The 22,687-nt window shown below is 41.5% G+C and overlaps 2 protein-coding genes across 11 annotated transcripts in view; one reads left to right on the plus strand and one right to left on the minus strand.

Moving 5' to 3' along the window:
* The window catches only part of GOLM1 (golgi membrane protein 1), a 72,898-nt gene extending 62,940 nt beyond the window's left edge, over window positions 1–9,958 (plus strand). For 2 of the 4 annotated variants that reach the window (XM_055272086.2, XM_055272085.2), the window contains exons 8-10: window positions 612–881; window positions 2,802–2,915; window positions 8,243–9,958. In XM_055272086.2, coding sequence (XP_055128061.1) covers window positions 612–881; window positions 2,802–2,915; window positions 8,243–8,319 — 461 coding nt within the window. In that variant the 3' untranslated portion in view covers window positions 8,320–9,958. Of the gene's footprint in view, window positions 1–611; window positions 1,317–2,801; window positions 2,916–8,242 lie in introns of those variants that run through there. The other 2 variants (XM_055272084.2, XM_055272083.2) reach the window with 1 other exon arrangement.
* Window positions 9,959–13,805: 3,847 nt separating this feature from the next.
* The window catches only part of NAA35 (N-alpha-acetyltransferase 35, NatC auxiliary subunit), an 81,875-nt gene continuing 72,993 nt past the window's right edge, over window positions 13,806–22,687 (minus strand). For all 7 annotated transcript variants that reach the window (XM_055272077.2, XM_055272082.2, XM_063636290.1 and 4 more), the window contains 7 exons: window positions 22,502–22,680; window positions 19,734–19,870; window positions 18,838–18,905; window positions 18,029–18,169; window positions 17,603–17,725; window positions 15,142–15,222; window positions 13,806–14,207 (listed from right to left, as the gene is read on the minus strand). In XM_055272077.2, coding sequence (XP_055128052.1) covers window positions 14,148–14,207; window positions 15,142–15,222; window positions 17,603–17,725; window positions 18,029–18,169; window positions 18,838–18,905; window positions 19,734–19,870; window positions 22,502–22,680 — 789 coding nt within the window. In that variant the 3' untranslated portion in view covers window positions 13,806–14,147. The remainder of the gene's footprint in view (window positions 14,208–15,141; window positions 15,223–17,602; window positions 17,726–18,028; window positions 18,170–18,837; window positions 18,906–19,733; window positions 19,871–22,501; window positions 22,681–22,687) is intronic.

A 22,687-nucleotide genomic window follows, 5' to 3' on the forward strand; every position in this document is an offset into this window, starting at 1 on the left:
AGCAGCGCAGCCAGGAGCAGGGATGTCTCTGGGCCCCTGGAATTGGGGCTTTGGAGCTTCTTCTCTGATGTCGCCTCCTTGTAAACGATGTGCCTTGTTCCTGGGCAGCTGTGTAGAGAAGTCCCAGGCTGCACCTTTATGCAGGATATTGGTGGGCTTGTGGGACTCGGGGGAGGTGGCTGAGCCCCAGACACTGGGAACCAGAAGGCTGCTGTGTCCATGAGCAAGCCCCTGGTGGGCCTGCCTGCCCTGGCTCCCAAGTACTTGTCTCCAGCGGACACGACAATCAGGTCACTCAGCAGGACACCCTCTTCCCTTTGTACCTTGTCAAGATAATTTAGTCTGGGTGTGTTTTTTTTTTTTTTTTTTTGTAAGCTACTTTTCCCTTTGTCGCGGTTCTCACGATGAGCTGCAGGCACAGTAAGGCCTGCAGTCTCAGTGGCTGAGGTCACAAAAGGAGCTACCTGGTTATTCTCCTGTGTGCAGCCCACCCCACCCCCACTCCTTAGGAAGGCTCTGGGAATTGAGTGGCACGAGGTTTTGCTTTTTTTTTTTTTTTTTTTTTAAATCAAATGCTGGCGAGGTCACAGCTAACTGTGTTCTGTGCACAGAGGAAACCAATGAGATCCAGGTGGTGAATGAGGAGGAGCCTCAGAGGGACAGGCTGGGGCTGCCGCAGGAGCCAGGCAGGGAGCAGGTGGTGGAAGACAGACCTGTGGGCGGAAGAGGCTTCGGGGGAGCCAGAGAACTGGGCCAGACCCCACAGGTGCCGGCTGCCCTGTCAGTGAGCCAGGAAAATCCGGAGATGGAGGGCCCTGAGCGAGACCAGCTTGTCATCCCCAACGGACAGGAGGAGGAGGAGCAGGAAGCTGCCAGGGAAGGTGGGTGTGAAGCTTCGGGGGCTGCCGTGGACTCCCTTCCACCAGACACCCAGCCCACCTCCATCTCCTTCCCAGCACCAACGGATCACCCTGAATTTTACCAAACAGCAGTCCACAATTTGCCAATTCCTTATTCGTTATCAAGAGGGAGGCAGGAAGGAAGAGCAGCATATGCAATATTGGCAGGGAGTCGAGGGGACCTTGCAGGTGGGTGGCCTGCAGATGGGTGCTTAGCATCAAGTGGACGCCCCCTCCTGGCAGGCAAGCCACATGCCCCATCTTTGTATGTCCACTGTTGTGCAGTGTCTGGTGCCATTTAGACAATCAGTGCCTAGTGAATGAATGATTGAAGGAAGGAATATTGGGTAGGTGAAGGTTAATGCATATGTGAACATTGAGAAAAAATGACATGTGAATCACTCCTTTTTGGTTTGGTTGACTTTTTTCTTTTTAAAGAAATAAAAGGTAGGAATCGGAGATCAACCGACTATTCCAGGATGTATTTCAGTCCCTTCAGATGTGGAAAATGTCCTTCCTACCTGAGCCAGGAACACTTCTGAGGACATGACACCTGCACTCTGGGGTGGACCAAGTCACAGAAGTTGGAGAATATACTTATTTGCAGAAGTTACCTTGATTCCATTTAAATCTAATTTTCACTTCAGTGTCTTACTGAAGAACGTGTCCTCCCAAGTTCCAGTTAAAGAATTGCATTTTGTCAGCCTCCCCCTAAGTATCCCTGCTCTGTCCCTGTGTTCCGTGCTCACCCAGCAAGAAGATGCTCGTGGTGTGTGAGGCGGGGAGATCCCACTGGCTGGCTCAGTCTGTGGCGCTCCAGTGTCAGACCCCTCAGCGGCTGGTCACAAAGTGTAACAAAGGTGGGCCTGAGATGCCACAGTGCCTGCAGGATACACCTGCTTCTGGATGCAGGTGTGGTGACCTCATTTGAAGAAACGCGCTGGACACATAGGCCTGTGCAGTTTCCACCCCAGGCAGTGAGCCAGAGAAAGAGACTAGAGCTGCTTTTCCAGGTGTGCACTTTTAAAAAAGATTTTGTTTGGCCGGGCGCGGCGGCTAACGCCTGTAATCTCAGCACTTTGGGAGGCCGAGGTGGGCGGATCGTGAGGTCAGGAGTTCGAGACCATCCTGGCCAATATGGTGAAACCCCATCTCTTCTAAAAATACAAAAATTAGCTGGGCATGGCAGCACGTGCCTGTAATCCCAGCCACTCGGGAGGCTGAGGCAGGAGAATCGCTTGAACCCAGGAGGCAGAGGTTGCAGTGAGCCGAGATTGCGCCACCACACTCCAGCCTGGGAAACAGAGACTCCATCTCAAAAAAAAAAAAAAGATTTTGTTTACCAGCCTGCATACACACATACAAAATATGTAAGTTAAACCCTTTGAGTAGGTCTCTTGAAAGCCTTTTGTCCTCATCTTCTCTGGCTGCTGCCCTCTCCAGGGATGAATAGAGTAATGGGTGCTCTCATGCTGTAAGTTTGAGGGACACCTTCTCCCGTGGCTCACAGTGGCAGCTCCATTTCTTCTCTCCATTCTAAGGAGATGTTGTCATTAGCCGTAGATACCCATTCCTTCCTAAAACAGTGGCACCTTTCATTATCTTGAGTTGATTATCTCTTTAAAAAAATTGAGATTTGGGTTGTTAGTTTCTCCATGTTCAGCCTAGAATGTACCCTTGTATTTATGGCCATGCTGTCTCTAGATTCCGAGTCCAAGTGGAGTACACATAATGCATGTGCTTGTCCTGGAAGCCAGCCCATGTGTCCCTACCATTCCAGAGAGGCAGCAGACAGATCTGATTGTGAGCAAGTATGGCTAACCCCCAGCACCTGTGCTCTGATATTCCTGTGACATCAAGACAGAAATGATGTAGCTTATGTTTTATGTGCTAATTTTACAGGGAGAAACCAGCAGAAACCGAGAGGAGAAGATGACTACAACATAGATGAAAATGAGGCGGAATCTGAGACAGACAAGCAAGCAGCCCTGGCAGGGAATGACAGAAACATAGATGGTAAGAATGGGGCCTAGGTCGGTGAGGAGGTCACCTTTCATTTCCCCTTTCCGGTCCTTCACTGTGATTATCCAGTGAATCCCCCAAATTATATTGTAATTAATGGGTCCTTTCAAGGAGATCGTCTCTTCTTTAGGAGCCTTTAAACCAGGGGCAGTGGAGGGAGGTGAGGGTTGAGAAGCCCAAGGTGATGAAAACCATTCGGAAAGTCTGCATCGTTTCTAGAAACATATTCGGTGTGGCTCAAGTCTTTAATTAAGTAGGATGATTTTTCAGTGACATTTAGGGATTTCCCAACAAAATGGCTAGGTCACTACTTGATCAGTCTGCCTCCCAGAGGAAAAGCCCCAGTATGTGCATAGAGCTTCCAAGCAGCTATGATAGCTGCCCTTTGTGTTATTATTTTGAATTTTTGAAGAGTCCAGGCCAGTATCTTGTAGAATGTATCAAACTCTGGCCTTGTCTGTTTGCTTGTGATGGATTCAGGCTGATGAATTCTTGCTTCTCCCCAGGAGGCATAACAGCAGGTGGTCCTATGGGTGACTGGTTGATCCCTTAGCTAACGTGGTGCCCACAAGGTCTCAGAAGGCCATTTTCCTTTTGATATTAATACATCATCTAGAAGAGGATGCTTTGAACTTGTGTAGCTTTACCATCCATTGATGAACATTGCCCAAGTGGTGACATTTTACATGCTGTCATCCCAGCACATTTATTACTTGACATTTTTTAAGGAACTCCTCTCCCTCCTCCAACACACTTGTTTGTTTTGGTATCACTATGGACTCACAGTATTCTTTCTTAAAATTCATTTTTCTGGGCCAGGTGTGGTGGCTCACGCCTGTAATCCCAGCACTTTGGGAGACCGAGGCAGGCAGATCACCGGGTCAGGAGATTGAGACCATCCTGGCTAACACGGTGAAACCCGTCTCTACTAAAAATAGAAAAAATTAGCCGGGCGTGGTGGTGGGCGCCTGTAGTCCCAGCTACTTGGGAGGCTGAGGCAAGATAATTGCTTGAACCTGGGAGGCGGAGGTTGCAGTGAGCCGAGATCGCACCGCTGCACTCCAGCCTGGGCAACAAGAGTGAAACTCCATCTCAACAACAACAACAGAAGAACCCAAGCCATGTGACTAGTTTCCCACAGCCTGAATACTGCTGATTATAGTCATGGGGGAGTTGAGCGAGTTCTCCTGGTCTCTGTTTCTGTAGGGTGGCAGCTACACTCAGAGGCTTGATGAGACTCAGGTCCACGCTCAAGCCCTCGGTAAGATTAGTGGTGCTGTGTTCTTTCACTGGGAGGCACATCATGTCTGGCGTCTTTTTTTTTTTTTTTTTGAGATGGAGTCTCACTCTGTCACCCTTGCTGAAGTGCAGTGGCACAATCTTGGCTGACTGCAACCTGGCGTCTTTCTTTTTATAATGCCAGTTGATGGTTAATGCCTGTATCAATTCATTTTTATGTTGTTAATGGGAATGTTCTTAGAAATAGACACTTCAGCTGGGCATGGTGGCTCACACCTGTAACCCAGCACTTTGGGAGGCCGAGGATGGTGGATCACCTGAGGTCAGGAGTTTGAAACCAGCCTAACTAACATAGTGAAACCCCGTCTCTACTAAATACAAGAAAATTAGCCGGGTGTGGTGGCACATGCCTGTAATCCCAGCTACTTGGGAGGCTGAGGCAGAAGAATCGCTTGAACTCAGGAGGTGGAGGTTGCAGTGAGCTGAGATTGTGCCATTGCACTCCAGCCTGGGCAACAAGAGTGAAACTCCGTCTTGGGAAAAAAACAAAAAACAAAACACCTCAGTGGTATTGTTTGTATAAGGTAGATAGGATAAATGCTTGATTTCTTTCCTTTTTATTTAACAGTTTTCATGACTATGAATTCCCCATCTTCTCTGAGGGTAACTACTTTTAAAATATCATCATAAACTTCAGAGCAGCAGGAGTCATTGTAACAACTACTTCACTTCAGTTTCGGCCTTGCTGATCTTGCCGATGCCCCCTTTTTTTTTTTTTCCCCCTCAGATGGAGTCTCTCACTCTGTTGCCAAGGCTGGAGTGCAGTGGCACGATCTCAGCTCACTGCAACCTCTGCCTCCCGGGTTCAAGTGATTCTCCTGCCTCAGCCTCCCGAGCAGCTGGGATTAGAGGCACACGCCACCACGTCCAGCTAATATTTGTACTTTTATTAGAGATGGGGTTTCACCATATTGGCCAGGATGGTCTTGATCTCCTGACCTCGTGATCCACCTGCCTTGGCCTCCCAAAGTGCTGAGTGGCATGAGCCACCGCGTCTGGCTAACAATGCCTTCTTTTATTACCATCTGGGCAATGCATTATTCATTTAATGTTTTAATACTTACATTTTTTTACCTTTTCATTTTGGAATAATCTAGACTTCTTTAAAAAGCAAAAAATTTCTGTATACCCTTCACCCAGGTTCCCCAAATGTTAACATCTTATATAACCACAGTAAAATTACCAAAATAAGGAAATTAATGTTGATACAATGCTATTATCTAATCTGTAGACTTCGTTGAAATTTAGTGAGTGTCCAATTCATGTCTTTTTTTCTGATTCAGGATTATACACTGCATTTATTGTCAGACCTCTTTAGTGTTCTTTATCGTGGAGCAATTTCTTTATCATTCATGTTGTTGGTCTTTTTTGAAGGATAGTGGCTGTTATTTGGTTGAAAGTCCCTCAATCTGTGCTTGTCTGATTCTTCAACAATGTCCCCTAAAAATTATCTTTTATATTTCTCCAGGATGTCAGTTGTTTCAATTGGCAGAGTTGTTTGGAATTTTTAGAATCCAAGTCGTAATTTGAATTTTCAGCTATCTTCATTTAGGCAATTTTTTAAAAAGGCAAATGGCAAAATACACTAGCAGCCAGACTTTGAAGCAAATACAAACTCTTTCTGTTCTTTGTCATTGACTCCACTCATTTCTGTTCTTGAGCATGTTTCACAGTCTGGTCACTGTCTTACCTCTATTCTAACAACTTTTTTTTTTTTTGAGACAGAGTCTCGCTCTTTTTGCCCAGGCTGGAGTGCAATGGCACAATCTCGGCTCACTGCAGCCTCCGCCTCCCAGGTTTAAGTGATTCTCCTGCCTCAGCCTCCCGAGTAGCTGGGATTACAGGCTCGTGCCACCACGCCCAGCTAATTTTGTATTTTCAGTAGAGACAGGGTTTCACCGTGTTGGCTAGGCTGGTCTCGAACTCCTGACCTCAGGTGATCCGCCTGCCTCAGCCTCCCAAAGTGCTGGGATTACAGGTGTGAGCCACCGCGCCCGGCTCTAACAACCTTTTAAATTGGGCCTAGTTTCCTACTAAATGATTGGCTTTGTGGTGAAGCCTTTTTGGATCTCTCATTCCCTACACTCAGGTGTCCTAAGGACTTGACCTTGTGCAAGGTTTCAAACAAAGTAAGTAGGTAAGGTAAAGAAAATGAGTGCCTTGTCAGCTCTTTGAGGAAGTTGAAGAAATGTCAACATCAGCTTCAACATTAAGATTGTGTCATTGAAATAGTGAGACCTTACTTGCTCCAGGGAAATTAGAAGAAAAAAGCATTAGCTCCAACTTTATTAGAGCCTTTAACAGATATTATTAATTTAATATGGTAGTTATTTAATGGTCATTAAACTACCATTTAATGTGCCATAGTTATAAATCAAGACCGTGGTTTTAGGTTTTATTTGTGATGTGCCTTTTTATGTTTTCTGTGTGTTAAAGGATAGAAGAGTAAGACCAGATGGTAGAAGGTACATACAGACATCAGCTCTGTAAAGGGAGAACTTTGGAGTCACAAGAGCTGTCTGAAGCTGCGAACGGCTCTCAGGAGGCAGCGTGTGCCATTAGAAATGCAGTAGCAAGGGAATCACGCCGCACAGGAGCGTGGTGATTGTATTTAAAATGTCATGAGTGCACTTGATACTGTCCATTTTCTATGGCATATGGGGCATTATGTCATTGTTACAAACAACTATGGAATCTTTAGGTGCTTCAGCTTTGTTTCATGGTACATTATTGGTCATCCATTTGGACCCTTTGAAAGGGAAGGAGTTCCAGCTGGGCGTGGTGGCTCACGCTTGTAATCCCAGCACTTTGGGAGGCCGAGGCGGGCGGATCACGAGGTCAGGAGATCGAGATCATCCTGGCTAACACGGTGAAAACCCGTCTCTACTAAAAATACAACAAAAAGAAATTAGCCGGGCGTGGTGGCAAGCGCCTGTAGTCCCAGCTACTCGGGAAGCTTAGGCGGAAGAATGGTGTGAACCCCGGAGGTGGAGCTTGCAGTCAGCTGAGATCGCACGACTGCACTCCAGCCTGGGTGATAGAGCGAGACTCCGTCTCAAAAAAAAAAAAAAAAAAAAGTTCCCTTATCCCCTTCACAGGGCATGCAATGGGGGTGTGGCTCTCTTCAGTGCCCCAGAGCTCAAACCCCTAGGGGGAGCATGTGGACGGGCAAGTTGTGGGGAGGATGGGTTCCGACTCCCCCGCAGCATCTAGGGTTGAGTGGTTACAGCTCCTGGAGCCCCAGTGGGTGTGTGTTGCAGTGCGCTCTTTCAGCTTAGCTGTCCACAGGCGGCTTGTGCTAATCAGCTCAATTAGACCCTCTGCCTTATCGCAAGGACAGAGGGCTTTCTGTATCCCAGGTTCTTGCTCTAGTGTACTGAAAAAATCAGATCATGTGGGCTTGGAGAATGAATGCAAGATTTGAGTAGTGGAAAGTAGCTCTCAGCAGATGGCTGGGGAGCCAGAAGGGGCAGAGCGTGGGAAGGTGGTCTTCCTCTGGAGTCTGGCTGCTCAGCAGCCGGGATCTCCTCCTACTGTCCTTAGCCGAATTTCCCTTGGCGTCCGAATCGTTCCACCGTCAATGGCCTGCTGGCGTCTTTCGATGTGTTCTTCTGCCAGTGTGTTCCTCTCGATGTCTAGCCGCTTGTATATGCCCGCTGGGGTCTCAGGGTTTTTATAGGCACAGAATGGGTGGCATGGCAGGCCACAGTGGTCTTGGAAAATGTAACATTTGGGCATGAAGACAGGAGTCCTTGTTCTCATTAGGTCCATGGGCACAGGCCTGAGGGTGGAGCCCTTGCGAAGGACCCTGCCCTTCTCTACCCAGCACTTCCCTGTCCCCCTCCCATATCACCGTTGCCATCTTGTCCTTGATGAGGAATGCAACTCCCAATTACAGTGTTGCTGTAGGAGATACAGTCCTCTTTATGACAGTTTCTAGAAATTGATAAGTAAATGGGACCTGCCTAGGGCTAGTATCTCATTTAATACTCTAGAATATTATGTGTGTTTTTCCTTTTTAGTTTTTAATGTTGAAGATCAGAAAAGAGACACCATAAATTTACTTGATCAGCGTGAAAAGCGGAATCATACACTCTGAACTGGAATCACATATTTCACAACAGGACTGAAGAGATGGCTATAAGACGTTCATGAGGGACTGAATACTGAAAACTGTGAAATGTACTAAATAAAATGTACATCTAAAGATGATTATTGTGAAATTTTAGTATGTACTTTGTGTAGGAAAAAATGGTCTTTTAAACAGCTTTTGGGGGGTACAGATGTCACAATTTATGGTAATAGGTATTTCATGAGAAGTTCAACACCAAAAATGGAACATAGTGCTCCTTCAAGTGTAGGTGACAGTGGGGCTTCCTGTTTCTGGAATATAACTTTTTGTGTAAATTAACAGCCACTATAGTAAGAGTCCACCTGCTGTGAAGGAGAGACGACAGAACTCTGTCTGGGTTCCCTCTGGCGTCCTCCTGTCCATGTGCTGTGCCGAGTGCTGGTGCCAGCCTGTTATCTGTTATCACTGAAAGACTGACTGGCAAATGCTCTTGTGCAGTCACTTCCGATTCTGACAATCAATGGCCTAGAGCACTGACTGTTAACACAAACATCACTAGCAAAGTAGCAACAGCTTTAAGTCTAAATACAAAGCTGTTCTATGTGAGAATCTTTAAAAAGGCTATTTGTATAATAACCCTTGTCATTTTTAACGTGCAAAACGCTATTAAGTGGCTTACAATTTGAACATTTGTGGTCTGTATTTACTTTGCTTCGTGTGTGGGCAAAGCAACATCTTCCCTAAATATATATTACCAAGAAAAGCAAGAAGCAGATTAGGCTTTTGACAAAACAGACCAAAAGGGGGCTGACCTGGAGCAGAGCATGGTGAGAGGCAAGGCATGAGGGCAAGTTTGTTGTGGACAGATCTGTGCCCACTTTATTACTAGAGTAAAAGAAAAAGTTCATTGATGTTGAAGGATATATACAGTGTTAGAAAATTAGGACTGTTTAGAAAAATGAATACAATGGTTGTTTTTATCATAGTGTACACATTTAGCTTGTGGGACTCACAAAACTGATCTTAAAATCAAGTTAATGTGAATTTTGAAAATCACTACTTGATCCTAATTCACAATAACAATGGCATTAAGGTTTGACTTGAGTTGGTTCTTTTAGTATTATTTATGGTAAATAGGCTCTTACCACTTGCAAATAACTGGCCACATCATTAATGACTGACTTCCCAGTAAGGCTCTCTAAGGGGTAAATAGGAGGATCCACAGGATTTGAGATGCTGAGGCCCGAGAGATCATTTGATCCAACCCCCTTATTTTCAGAGGGGAAAATGGGGCCTAGAAGTTACAAAGCATCTAGCTGGTGCGCTGGCACCCCTGGCCTCACAGACTCCCGAGTAGCTGAGACTACAGGCACACAGTCACTGAAGCAGGCCCTGTTTGCAATTCACGTTGCCACCTCCAACTTAAACATTCTTCATATCTGATGTTCTTAGTCACTAAGGTTAAACTTTCCCACCCAGAAAAGGCAACTTAGATAAAATCTTAGAGTACTTTCATACTCTTCTAAGTCCTCTTCCAACCTCACTTTGAGTCCTTCTTGGGGTTGATAGGAATTTTCTCTTGCTTTCTAAATAAAGTCTCCATCTCATGTTTAATTTGTGCACATAGAATTGCTGAGAAATAAAATATTCTGTTAAACTTTTAAAACTTGTCACAGCTCTGTTTTTTGATTTTCCCCTTCATCCTCTATTAGATCCTTAAAGAATCCACCCTCAAACTGTGGACTAAGGATGGCAGTTTGCCTTAAACCTTCTGTGGAATGAGATGGGCTGTCAGTACAACGTCTTCAACCCACAGTGCCCCGAAAGTTGTGTGCTCAGCACATGTGCACCTCTGCACGCTTTCTCCAGGCTGCTCTAGGGATCACGACGGATTCAGCCAACAATGGAGAGGGCTGTGGGCTGTTCCAACAAAATAGAACAGTCACCTGTGGTGACGCGCATCTGTAGTCCTAGCCTCCCGAGTAGCTGGGACTACAGATGCGTGTCACCATGCCCGGCTAATTTTTTGTATTTTTAGTAGAAATGGGGTTTCACTTTGTTAGCCAGGATGATCTCAATCATCTCCTGATCTCATGATCAGTTTAAAGACTCAGAGAGCTGTTGCATAATAACTTCATGTGAGTCTCCAAAATTTGATACTAAAGGCTTGGGGGTCTCGGGGGCAATGTGGCTGCAGCCTGAGGGGCCAAACGGAGAGGGCAGAAATGAAGGAGAGGCAGAAGGGGTCAAACTGGCATTCTGGGTAAAGACTAGGTCATTCATTAGAGAACAGTGGATTTTAAGTAGAGTTGTCAAGTGACCATGCTTGCATTTTATGATCTTTTAAGATCATACCAGCCACTCCACGAATAGAGTGGGGCAAGTATGAATATGGGGAAGTCGGTTCTTCAAGCCCAGTTGAGTCACTACTCTTTCCTCACCGCATGGTCTACACCTCAACTGACTTTCCAGCTTCTGCCCCACCCCTTCAAGAAAGAGCTCACCCCAGTCACCAGCAATCTACTTGCCAAGTTCAATGGGCTCTTTTCAGTCCTTTGTGAAATGGCCTTTGAACAGCATATGGCCCTGCATTCTGCTTATTTTCCTGATAAGTCTCCTTTGCAGGCTTTTTCCAGTGCCCAGAGCATAGCCAAAGAGGAACAAGGGAAACACCCACCTCTCCTGAACTTTTCCAAACAGGGTACGCTTTGACTATTTAAGGCAATATACTGTCTTAGAGTCTTGTGCAAACAAAACGGTGAAAGAGGCACACTTGTCAAACAGTGGCCTGGTATGATTTTGAGGTACTCTTCCCTGCAGCCTGTCCCGCCAACTCAGTGGCCTCCCCATTCCCTGGCCCTCCCAAGTCTATTCCTTGAGACCTATCTCAGTCCCTTACTCTAGGAGCTCCCTGAGCAATGGCAGCCCCCAGATAATTACAGTGACTATAGTTACTTAGTCCTCAGTCCATCTCCACCCCAGATGGCACCTCCCAGTTTGAGACCAAACTACCTGCCATCTTCACCAGGATGTCCCAAAGATATCTCAATGTCTAAAGCAATCTTTATCCCAAACCTGGTCTCCTACCTTGCCTAGATATCTACGCAAGTGGCACCACCATCGTCTAGTTGCCAAAGCCAAAAAAATTTCTGAAAAATCATCCTTGATTTTGGCAGAAACTCTCATTTACCATGTCCCATTAGCTGTACCTCTGAAAACATTTGATTTCATCCACTTTTTTCCACCTGCTCTGCCACTACCTTTGTTAAGACCAACATTTTCTCTCACGTGACTGGCTTCCCTGCCTCCCTTTTCAACCATTCTCAGGCAAGCAGATTTGACTTGATCCCATCATGTCCCTGCATACAAGCCTTCAGTAGAATCTACCAATATCAGAATAAAGTCCAAAATCTTTAACCTGTGGCCTCCCAGGGTTTAGGGTATCGGCTTCTCGTCTCTCATCTCCGCCATCCTTTTCCTGCTCTATACTTCAGCCAGGCTGCTACCCTCTCCCCTCCAAGCCTGTGCACATTCTGTCTGGCACCCTTTTCCCAGCAGTGCCTCCTGAATAGATGTGATGGGGATTTGTCACCTAAAGTTTCATGTGGGGCGGTTCTCCTACCCAGCATATGGCATATTCCTCACTGCATTTTCAATATCTGTTGCTTTTCTGTATCTGTCGTAAGATGATAAAAGCTCTATGAGAGGAGACTGTCTTATTTCTCCTATTGTTTTTTTCAGTAAGTACCTTGAATGGCAGATTACTTTAAAAATTATAAAATGGCAAATTTGTTTTTATAATTAGAAACCTGCTATTTAAAAACAAAAACTAGCCAAGCAGGCATGTGCCTATAATCCCAGCTACTCTGGGGGCTGAGGCAGGAGGACTGCTTAAGCCCACAAGTTTGGGTCAGTTTGGGCAACATAGTGAAAACTCATCTCTAAACAAACCAAAAAGCAAAAATTAAAGCTACTTAAAGGAAACCACATGATTCTGTCAGTAACATACACTGATAAATCTAACACTAATCAATCTTTTTTTTAGTTGATAATGGGTTAATAGGAAAACTTTTACTTAGGAAGACCTACTTCAAAATAACCTAGATGCTCGTCTATACCAGCAGACCCAATCAGACATAGTGGCTAAAAAATGCCAGAGCACCCTCTTAATTAAAAGTGATCCCATCATCTAGCAGGGCCCTTGTTGCATTAATTTACATTCCTTTTTTTGCTTTTAAGGGGGACATATTTTTTATACTTTATATCTTGGCCACTGGGAAAGAATAATAATTTCTCAGCTTTCTAACTTGCTTCAGGCTCTCTTCTTGGTTGTTTGCCAAATGTCCATGCTCATTCTGTTTTCCTCTTTGCTTTTTCTTTTGATTCTTTGTTTCTTGTCTTGCCTATTTCCTACCACTCCTTTGCCTTTTTTTGTTTAAAGCATTCAGTAATTACCAGCCAAAAACAGCGTTTTCATTCTGAACAAAGTAACTAAATCAGTAACAGGTATACTCTTTGTCTCTCCATAATTCAAGTTTCTATTGTACAGGCTACTTAAAAAAAAAAAAATTCTTTTAAAGATTTTTGGGTTCTGAAATTTCAGGACACCTAATGGCTGTTCTTGAATAACAAGTATTACCACTCTTGGAAAGGAGAGCCAAGAGAGCTCATTAGCTGCGAAGAGGGGCAACAGGAACCCCCTTAGCAAGTTCAGTCAGGTTAGCTGCTTTAAAGTACTGCCAGAAAAGTTTCACTATCATATTTTTATGAAAGATACCAAATCAGAGTTAAAATATTTGAAGCTGAGAACCCTTTTAACCATAGACCAAATATAAAACTCACTAGTCTTAGGCTAAGCCACCAAAGCCAATTTACACCACAGAGTAACTCATTTTGCTAAGAGTATTGCCTGCTACAAAGGACAAAAAGGAAGGCCCAAGAGGCCTAGATAGCTGCCACCGCAAACATCAGAGCGGAGACAGGACAAGCAGGAAAGGAAGGGGAGGGCCTCTGGCAGCAGGCAATTGCAAGCACAGGAGGATGCAGTCAGTTTTTCAAAGCCACAGGATACTGAACAGACACCCATTTGAAAATGTTTCATGGGTTAAACTGAATATGAAGTAAACAAAAAGGAGTACACCACATTTAAACCTAGACCTAAATTTTAATCTATATACATTTCTATCTGCCTCCTTTTTGAATGTCACCAGCAAACATAATGTATAATCTTTTAAAAGTGCTAAAAGGATTTTTACACATCTGTATTCTTACAGATATATAATTTGTGATGTCATGACACATAAAAATCACAATTTTCACGTAATTTAGAGGCCCTCCCAAAAATCCCTTCTAAATGTATTTTACCAAAATCTCATACAAGTGTTTAATTAATCCCTTGATTTGAAACTTCTTTTGGATAACGTTTTTGGAACTACTCAAATGTTAAAGAGCACACACCTTCTTCAGTTCTTAACATGGACAAAGACCTACTGTTTTTCATCTCCAGCAGTGCATTTTTTTTTTTTTTGTCAAGAAATTTATTAACCTTTACAAACACTATTTTCACTCAATCATTCATAAAAAATGATTTGTGATTAAATCTGTAATAAAACCATATAACGTTCATCAATGCATTCAGTAAGACCAGTTTCTTCCATGGAACATAATAAACCACTTTAAAACAGCAGTTTTCATTCACGTCATATAAGGCTGTCAAACTAAAAGTATTCCTTATAATGAGTTGTTACCCAAGAAATCCATCTCAATTCCCGTGATGTGGAGCCTGGTGATGTGCCCTCTAAGAGTGGGGTCTGGAAGAAGACTCTGCCCCTTTATGGCCACCTTCCCAGTCTCTCTCAAACAAGTTTCACAACAGGAAAATATTTATGAGCAGAGAAATCAAATTCAGGAGGAACCTGTTAAAGAAAACCAGAAACTCAATTAATGTATCTACAAATATTCAGATGGTACACAAAACAAAGACTATTTTTATTTTAGAGTTTCTTGTGTTCTTAGAAACAAGGCAGCACAAAATAGATTTAAAAAACTAAGTTAATGATAAAAAAGGTAGGAACTAATCTGGAAGAAAAACTGATTGTTTTTGAGTTTTACGAAGATCATAAGAAAACAGGCTGACCAGCTGTTTTCTATCTTCGGAGAACAGTTAAAAAAGATAAATAGTCAAAAATTATAGGAAAGGCATTCAGTTAGATCAGGGGTCAGCACACTTTTTAGTTCCAGGGTAACTGATAGAACTAAGCAATGAGATGAGAGTCAGTCAGTAGGAAACCAGGACAGGAGAGGAGGAAGGCAGGTCACAGGAAACAATAGAAGAAAACAAGGTGCACAACACACACAGGCAAATGCCCCCACGGTGCCTCCGCGGCTGGCCTCTCCACAGCGCAGAATCTCTGCTCTGAAATGCTGACGTGGCATGGATGATAAACATTACCAAGAAAAACTTAGACTCTTCCTCTTCTGAGCCATTACAAAGAAGTCTTTCATTATTAAAGCATTCACTTTCCCAAAGGCAGATGACTTTTAAATACCTCATACTTCTCCCATAAAATTTCTTTACATAAATTTTCTTTTTTTACCCCAAGTTATTCAGTAATTTACACAGCAAGGAGATGGAAAACATATGGGCAGACTTTAGACATTTTAACTCAACAAAATATACATCTCAAGACAAAATGGCAAGCTCTAATTTTTTGCTGCTGAACTAAAATTTTTAGAATGATTTTTGTTCAGTGGTTTAATTTTTCCTGTAATATTTACACATCTTATTGGAAAAAATTATGAAACTTCACAATAATTTAAGACCACTTCTTTTTCCCACAATGTACTCACTTTAGATTCCTTTTTGTGTCCTCCTGCCAATAACTTCATAACCACAAAGTTGGGTTTGGCAACCTTTAAAATTCTATTAACCTGAAACATGAACATAAAACTACTGAAACATTAACTTCATAGTCAAAATTTCTCTTTTTCTTTTTTGAGACAGAGTCCTGCTATCAACCCAGGCTGGAGTACAGTGGTAAGAACACGGCTCACTGAAGCCTCAACCTCCTGGCTCAGGCAATCCTCCCACTTCAGCCTCCCAAATGGCTGTGCACCACCACACCCAGCTCATTTTTAAATTTTTGTAGAGACAAGACCTCACTATGTTGCCCAGGCTGGTCTTGAACTCTTGGGTTCAAGCAGTCCTCCCAACCTGGCCTCCCAAAGTGTTGAGATTATAGGCGTGAGCCACTGTGGCCAGTCAAAATTTCTTAATTACAGATACTAAGAGGACTTTGTATAATGGAAGTGTTGATGTTTTATTAAATAAAAGCAATTTAAAATTATATTTCTTTTAATAATACAGAACTTCATTTCAATTAACTCTGAATTGAAATGGCTACCTTGGCCGGGCGCGGTGGCTCACGCTTGTAATCCCAGCACTTTGGGAGGCCGAGGCGGGCGGATCACAAGGTCAGGAGATCGAGACCACGGTGAAACCCCGTCTCTACTAAAAATACAAAAAAATTAGCCGGGCGTGGTGGCGGGCGCCTGTAGTCCCAGCTACTCGGAGAGGCTGAGACAGGAGAATGGCGTGAACCTGGGAGGCGGAGCTTGCAGTGAGCCGAGACTGCGCCACTGCACTCCAGCCTGGGTGACAGAGCGAGACTCCGTCTCCAAAAAAAAAAAAAAAAAAAAAAAGAAATGGCTACCTTATCTTGCTTTCCTGAATAACAAAAAATTTAGGCTGCAAAGTCCTGAAAAGGCAGCATAGCATAGTATTTGGAGCACAGACTCATCTTTGAATAAATGAAGTTTCACCAAATATGTCATCATAGGTAGCTCCTCAAATTTTTAGACTCCCCCTTTATATTTTCTTAGATGGTACATATAATTTTTAAAAAGTGTCTCTCCTATACCTCTTCCAGGCACTCTGCTTCCCTCCAAGGAAGGAAACAAAACTACCAATTCTGATATTATCTTTATAAAGATATTTTATACTCGCACACATACATATAGGCTTCCTTGCCCCCTTTGATTGAAACTGCACCATACTATGCATATTAAACTGCACCTTTCTTTTTAGATTTCTTAAATCATAAGGAGCATTCCATCACAATACATAAAGATCTTCCTCATCCTTCTTAAGCTTCATTCCACTGTGTGAATGTATCGTAATTTATCAGTCCCCTGTTGATGGATACTACTGTTTCTTCCTACTTTTTGCTATTAGAAATCCTGCTGCAATGAATACTCTTACATTCGTCACTCTCACTTCCTATATGTGTTCATGTCTCTATATAAATCCCAAAAAGCAGAATTGCTGGATCTAAGCATTAATGATTTTTGACAAACACTGCTAAGCTACCCCTCTATGGAAGTGGTCCCAAGATATACTTCCCAAAATAGTATGTACATGTTACAGGTAACTTTTAGAAAATAAATGTATGTCAATAAAATTAGGGATATGGTAAATTATTAAAATACCAAAAGCCTGAAACAATTTTTTTCCAAGTTTATTTTCGTATCTCAGAGTCTTCAAAAGCAGTAGCCTTTATTTTAAATGGTCAAGTGGAATTAAGGTTGTTCGGTGATAACTGACCAGGTCATTTTTCATATTTATGTAAGACTTAGTTACATTTTAATAATTTTTTTTTTTTTGACATGGAGTTTTGCTCGTCATCCAGGTTGGAGTGCAATGGCGCAATCTCGGCTCCCTGCAACCTCTGCCTCCCGGGTTCAAATGATTCTCCTGCCTCGGCCTCCCCAGTAGCTGGGATTACAGACAGGCATGCACCACACCTGGCTAATTTTTTGTATTGTTAATACAAACGGGGTTTCACCATGTTGGCCAGGCTGATCTCAAACTCCTGACCTCAGGTGATCCACCTGCCTCGGCCTCCCAAAGTGCTGAGATTACAGGTGTGAGCCACCATGCCCGGCCCCTTTAACAAACTACTGATTAAAACAGAAATGTTTCAATGCTAACATTTTGAGCTATAAATCAGATCAGTCTGGATCTTATGCTCATCCTTCTTACTTTATGATTTTGAGTCATAATTTGTCTTTGCATTGACTTCTAAATTTATACAAAACAGGTATTTACATCACCTCATTCTTAAAATAACTTGAAGTCTGACAAGGTTAGTTTGACAAAACTATCTGAAATCCTTCTCCTTCGCAGAAACATGACAAGTTCTATTCACTAACACTATTAAAGTTCACTTTCGTAATGAACTTTCATCCAGCAGTAAGAGATGTTATTTCCTACCACGCTTTTCCCCTAAAATTACTGTGAATCCAGTCTCACCTCATGGTCTGGGTTAGGAATATTTTCCAATATCATTTTTGCCTGTTGAAAGTGCTTACTAGCTGCCACATACAGTTCAGGAGATTGAGGAGGAGGGCTATATTTATTGAGGTCAGACATTTCCTAAAAAGAAGGGGAAGTATAATTCAAAACACGTTTAATATGAACAACTCTAAAATCCCATTTCTAATTATTAAAGAATTCTACATTTTCTATCCACTCACACACAGACACTGGGGCAAACATTCAGCACATCTCCCTATTTTTTCCTAGGTAATATATAATTCTCAACCCTCATATGCTACCTCATATTATTCTTATAATTTAAATAACTGTTAATGTAACGAGATGGCTAGGTACAAACAGCATCTCTCTAAGAAGGTCTAAGACTAAAGATTTCATAACAATTTCATTGAGCAGGTTCACCTTGAACTGTAAGTAGTGCACTGGCGGTGGGGTCATCACACTGTTGAATGGAGCAAACCTGTGTTCATACCGAACTTGTTCACTATCAAGCTCAAACTTCGGTTTACGTACTTTGCCGTCCATGTCAAATGCTACCATGGTCTAAATGAAAAAGGGAACAAGAAAAAAGATGAACACTCATCAATACAGAATGGAAGACAAGAAACAGCTATTTAAAACCTTCAAGTAAACACTTCTGAAGAAATGAGGACATATATGTCATAAGCACAGGTCCTATTTTCAAACAGAAGTCCATGTTCTGCTTTATGCATTTTAATGTGAGTCACCTCAAATGATTTCCTGGACTGCCAAGTACAACTTAAGAGTTAGTACCCACTGCCTCTTAAAAAGACCTGCTTTTGCTTAAGCCATTCGTTGTGGAGCTCACCCTCTTCCTAATACACTCCTAAAAAACCTAAACTCCATCTTTTCCACGAAGCCATGCCTGATCATCAATCAGAAGTACTCTCTTCCTTTTCTTACTACCTGTCACAGATACATCAACTGGCCTGTCACTAGAGACTTCAAACAAGGACCATATAGAATTGGTATCTCCTGCAGTGTACTCAGTACAAAGTGTCTCTCACACATAGCAAGGGTTCAAATGGTTGTTGAAAAAACTAATGATAATAAAGGTAATCTTCAAGCAGACAGGAAGTAAAACAAAGGTGAAATTATAATCTGGAAAGAATCACAGAGAAGAGTTTAAATAAACTATATAATAGGGATATAGCTAAAAGGCAAAAAGAACTTCACTTTCAACAACTTACTTTAAACATTCCAGCACACATGTTCTGATACGCTTGGCTCATTGTGATCTCTCGGCTCAATGGGCGAACTGTAATTAGAAAGAAAAACATAATCTTCCATGATCTTTTCCTCCTCCTTCTTGCATTACTGCAAAAGAAAATCTAATTTTAAAAAATCTTTCAGCTTGTATACTAAATTAAAACTTCAGTGTGTTCCTACAGGTTAAATTTTATTTATGGTCAAAATCTACTAATAATAAAATATAATAATCATGTCCCCAAATAGCTAATACTATAAAATTCCAGTATAAAGTAATTATAACTTTTCTGAATTTACCAAAGATTTAACCTCTTATATAGGAAACCCATGAATACAGTGATTTAATGACCCATCCAAACTGCTTTAAGTCCTAAGGAAATATGAAGTAGTATTTTATAATAATTGCAGCCATACATATAGCTTTCCCTAAGTGATCAATAGGGCAGTCCCTTTGAAACAGTTCTCTGTCCTCATGGTTCTTGGGTGATGCCTCAAGGCACTCTGTAACCACCTTTCGGTGCCCACTACCACAGCACAGCTCCAGAACTACTGCCCTCCTGAGCTATCTGGCTCTGTCAATAGGTCAATGGCCTCCTGCTGTCTTGTTCCCTCACCTATATCTTGCTTGCACACTCCACGTGGCTACTTCTTGATCAAAGATTCTCTGATACACAGAACAGCAAAGAAACAAAAGCAAGGAAAGGAACCAAAAAGCTTATGTCATTGATACTGGGACTCAGTCTCTACCTTATAGTTTCTGAAAAGAAGAGGAACAAGAACTAAAATATAATGACTAACTTGCGAGTAGCTCTCCATCTATTTGTTTGCAGAAATTAAAGTACACTCTGTTCTTAAGTTTAAAAATAATCCACAGCACCTTTCTTTTTTTTCTTTGTTTTTTTACTACTACGGCCTTTCTGCTGCTCTTCCATTATCCTTTCCTCTGCCATTTGAGAGCCATCGGCACGACTCAATGTTGACATCAACCATGCGTAAAGGAATTCAGAGAGATACCTTAAAAGTTACAAAATGTTAGTTAATGGTAGATGTCTAATCAGACAGCTTTATCAACACATATATTAACAACAATAGAGATTTCAAATAATGTTTTAGGTCTTTAAAAACAGATCATTCATTAGATAATAGATTAGATCTTACAGGAAATGAACATAAGATTTTCCCTTTCTACATTTTACAACTTTCCAGAAGATTTCTTGATAATTATACATGTACATATGCAAATCAAATGAATGCCCATTAAGTTTGTATTATCTCAGAACACAGTTCAGTTCAGTCTATAAATATTTTAATCACAAAGCAAATAAAATCAGAAAAAGATAAAAAATTATTGGCATTATATAAAATCATTCTTAAAAATTAAGAACATTCACATTTACAATTTGAGTTTATTTAGTAAATGAAATATAAAACAGAACATTCTCTACCAGACACTAATTTTTCAGAACTTTAATTAATACTGCTAAGCCAGAAGTCTTCAAATCTATGAGATATATATATATATAAATATATATATTTCATAACATAATAATAAGACGGCCTATAATTTCATATGGAGAGTAAACAATTCCTAGTCCTGAATTTAAGAAAAACGTTTACTGTAGTACCCTTTTATACTATATAACTGAATTTTGTTCCCTGCCACCCTACAAAATGTGAGAGTCCATAACAACTCATATATCTTAATTCAAGTGAAGGATTTCTATAGGGAACTGATGGTGCCTTCTACCTTCTGTTTATCTAATCTAGGGACACATGAGTGAAGGGGACAACTAAGATGCAGCCTTTTCCTCTCAAATATCAGGTACCCCAATGATCTTTTATTAAGTGCTTTATCAAAATTAAAACACATTTATGTCTAGGAGAGTGCTGATATTCTATACCAATGGTTCTCAAACTGTCATCTCTGGGCCAGCAGCAGTTCACCTGAGAACCAGTTAGAAATGCAAATTATTCGGTCTCACCCTAGAACTAACAGGTCAGGAATTCTAGGAACTTAACCCAAAAATTTGTGTATTAATGCACTTTCCAAGTGATTATGATGCATGTTAAAGTTTAAGAATCACTGTTTTTGCTGATGATTTAAAGAGTCCACATGCTTCAGGGACCGTATGCATGAAAAACAACTAAAGGTTATCTTGGGGAAATGCAGAAGCCCAATCTGTAATTTTGAAATTAAAAAGCAGTTCAAAACCAATTATGAAAAGACCACAAGGGTATTTATGGGCAGAACTAAAGTTCTTTTAACAAGAAAAGAAACAAATCTACTTATGTATATAGACAAATGTGTAATGGAGTATTTATCTGAGTATCATTTATTTGCTGAATTAAGATCCCAATTCTCTGTGCAAAAAAGCATATAAAAATAATATTTTGATCTCATAAATCAAGAACAAAGGTACCATTAGCTGCTTCAAGCCACAAAAGAAAGAACCTGAGCATGTTCCCCTATAAAAAGGAACAAAAGTAGCCAGGTGCAGTGGTGCACATCTGTAGTCCCACCTACTTGAGAGGCTGAGGTGGGAAGACTGACAACCCAACAGTTCAGGACCAACCCGGGCAACATGGCAAGACCCCACCTCAAAAAACAGAAACAAAAACAAAACCAGAATTGTCTACTATGAATAACAAAATGTAGTATCCAAAGTAGCTACATAAATATCTGTTATTAAGGATTATTTGGTATTATCTATATAAATGTTGAAGAATATATAGCAAGGAAAATTATTCTCATATTGCTATAGTTGATGCTCAAATTCAGTTTTCACAGGCAAGAGTTGTCTGTCAAGAGCCTTCATTGCTCATAACAAAATCTACGTCAACAGCATGGAAGAGAATCACTTTCCCTCCCACAGCAGTGACTTCAGAGAATATACAATATCTTAATTACTAAGTAAAATTAAAGTTTAAAAGGTGAACTCTATCAAAGTCTAATATACTAAACCTGAGTGTTTGTGATGAGTAACACAGGTCATTAGTTTAAAATTATGTGCCAGACTGAGAAAAAGATTCAAAATCACTGAATTCATTAACACTCAATCTTATTTTCTATGACAGCTTTTACATGCCTAAAATATGTTCAAACATCCTCTTTTCCAAACATCCTCTTACTAGGTTTATTTTGTCCGCAAGTGAAAGGGAAGAACTACTCTGCCAAAGATCATCTTTTATGAACTCCAAAGCTCCTGAAGTGAATCCTCAGCACCACGGTTTGAAACAGTTATGCTCCCAGTAATCATCTTGATCATGATTTCTTCCAAGAAGAAAGACCTGATTCCAATTTGATGTTTAACTGTCAAGTACATCCACAGCTAGTGCCACCAAATTCAGGGCAAAATGTGTTGATTTTTCTCCATAGGAGCAAATAAATGATCTTCAATTAATCCATTTACTTTGGAGCCATTTTTTTGTTAATTTTTACATAAATATTTGGAAAAATACACTCATGCAATATTATAGCACTTAAAGATATTCAAGATGATCTAGCTCTAATTTTCAAATTTTTCCAACTGTCCCACAACTAAAGATAAAATATACTAAATGAAAAAGTACCCTGAAATTAACTCTGAATTCTCAGATCTTATCCATTGCACCCACCACCAATTTTAACTCAAACTGTGCTCTTACCAATATATGTAATAGTATTCGTGCATACTGTAGAGTTCCAATTCAAAGCCACTTAGAAGGTACTGTATCATAATGCGAAGGTTATGGTAAAGGACCCAGGTACCTAAACAGGCCAAATGTTGCCTTTGGGGTTCCTGTTTCAACAGCATGGTGTGAAGCGCTGCATCAACCTTCTCTGCCTATTAA

The sequence above is a fragment of the Symphalangus syndactylus genome, chromosome 3, assembly GCF_028878055.3.
Source record: "Symphalangus syndactylus isolate Jambi chromosome 3, NHGRI_mSymSyn1-v2.1_pri, whole genome shotgun sequence".
Lineage (NCBI taxonomy): Eukaryota > Metazoa > Chordata > Mammalia > Primates > Hylobatidae > Symphalangus > Symphalangus syndactylus.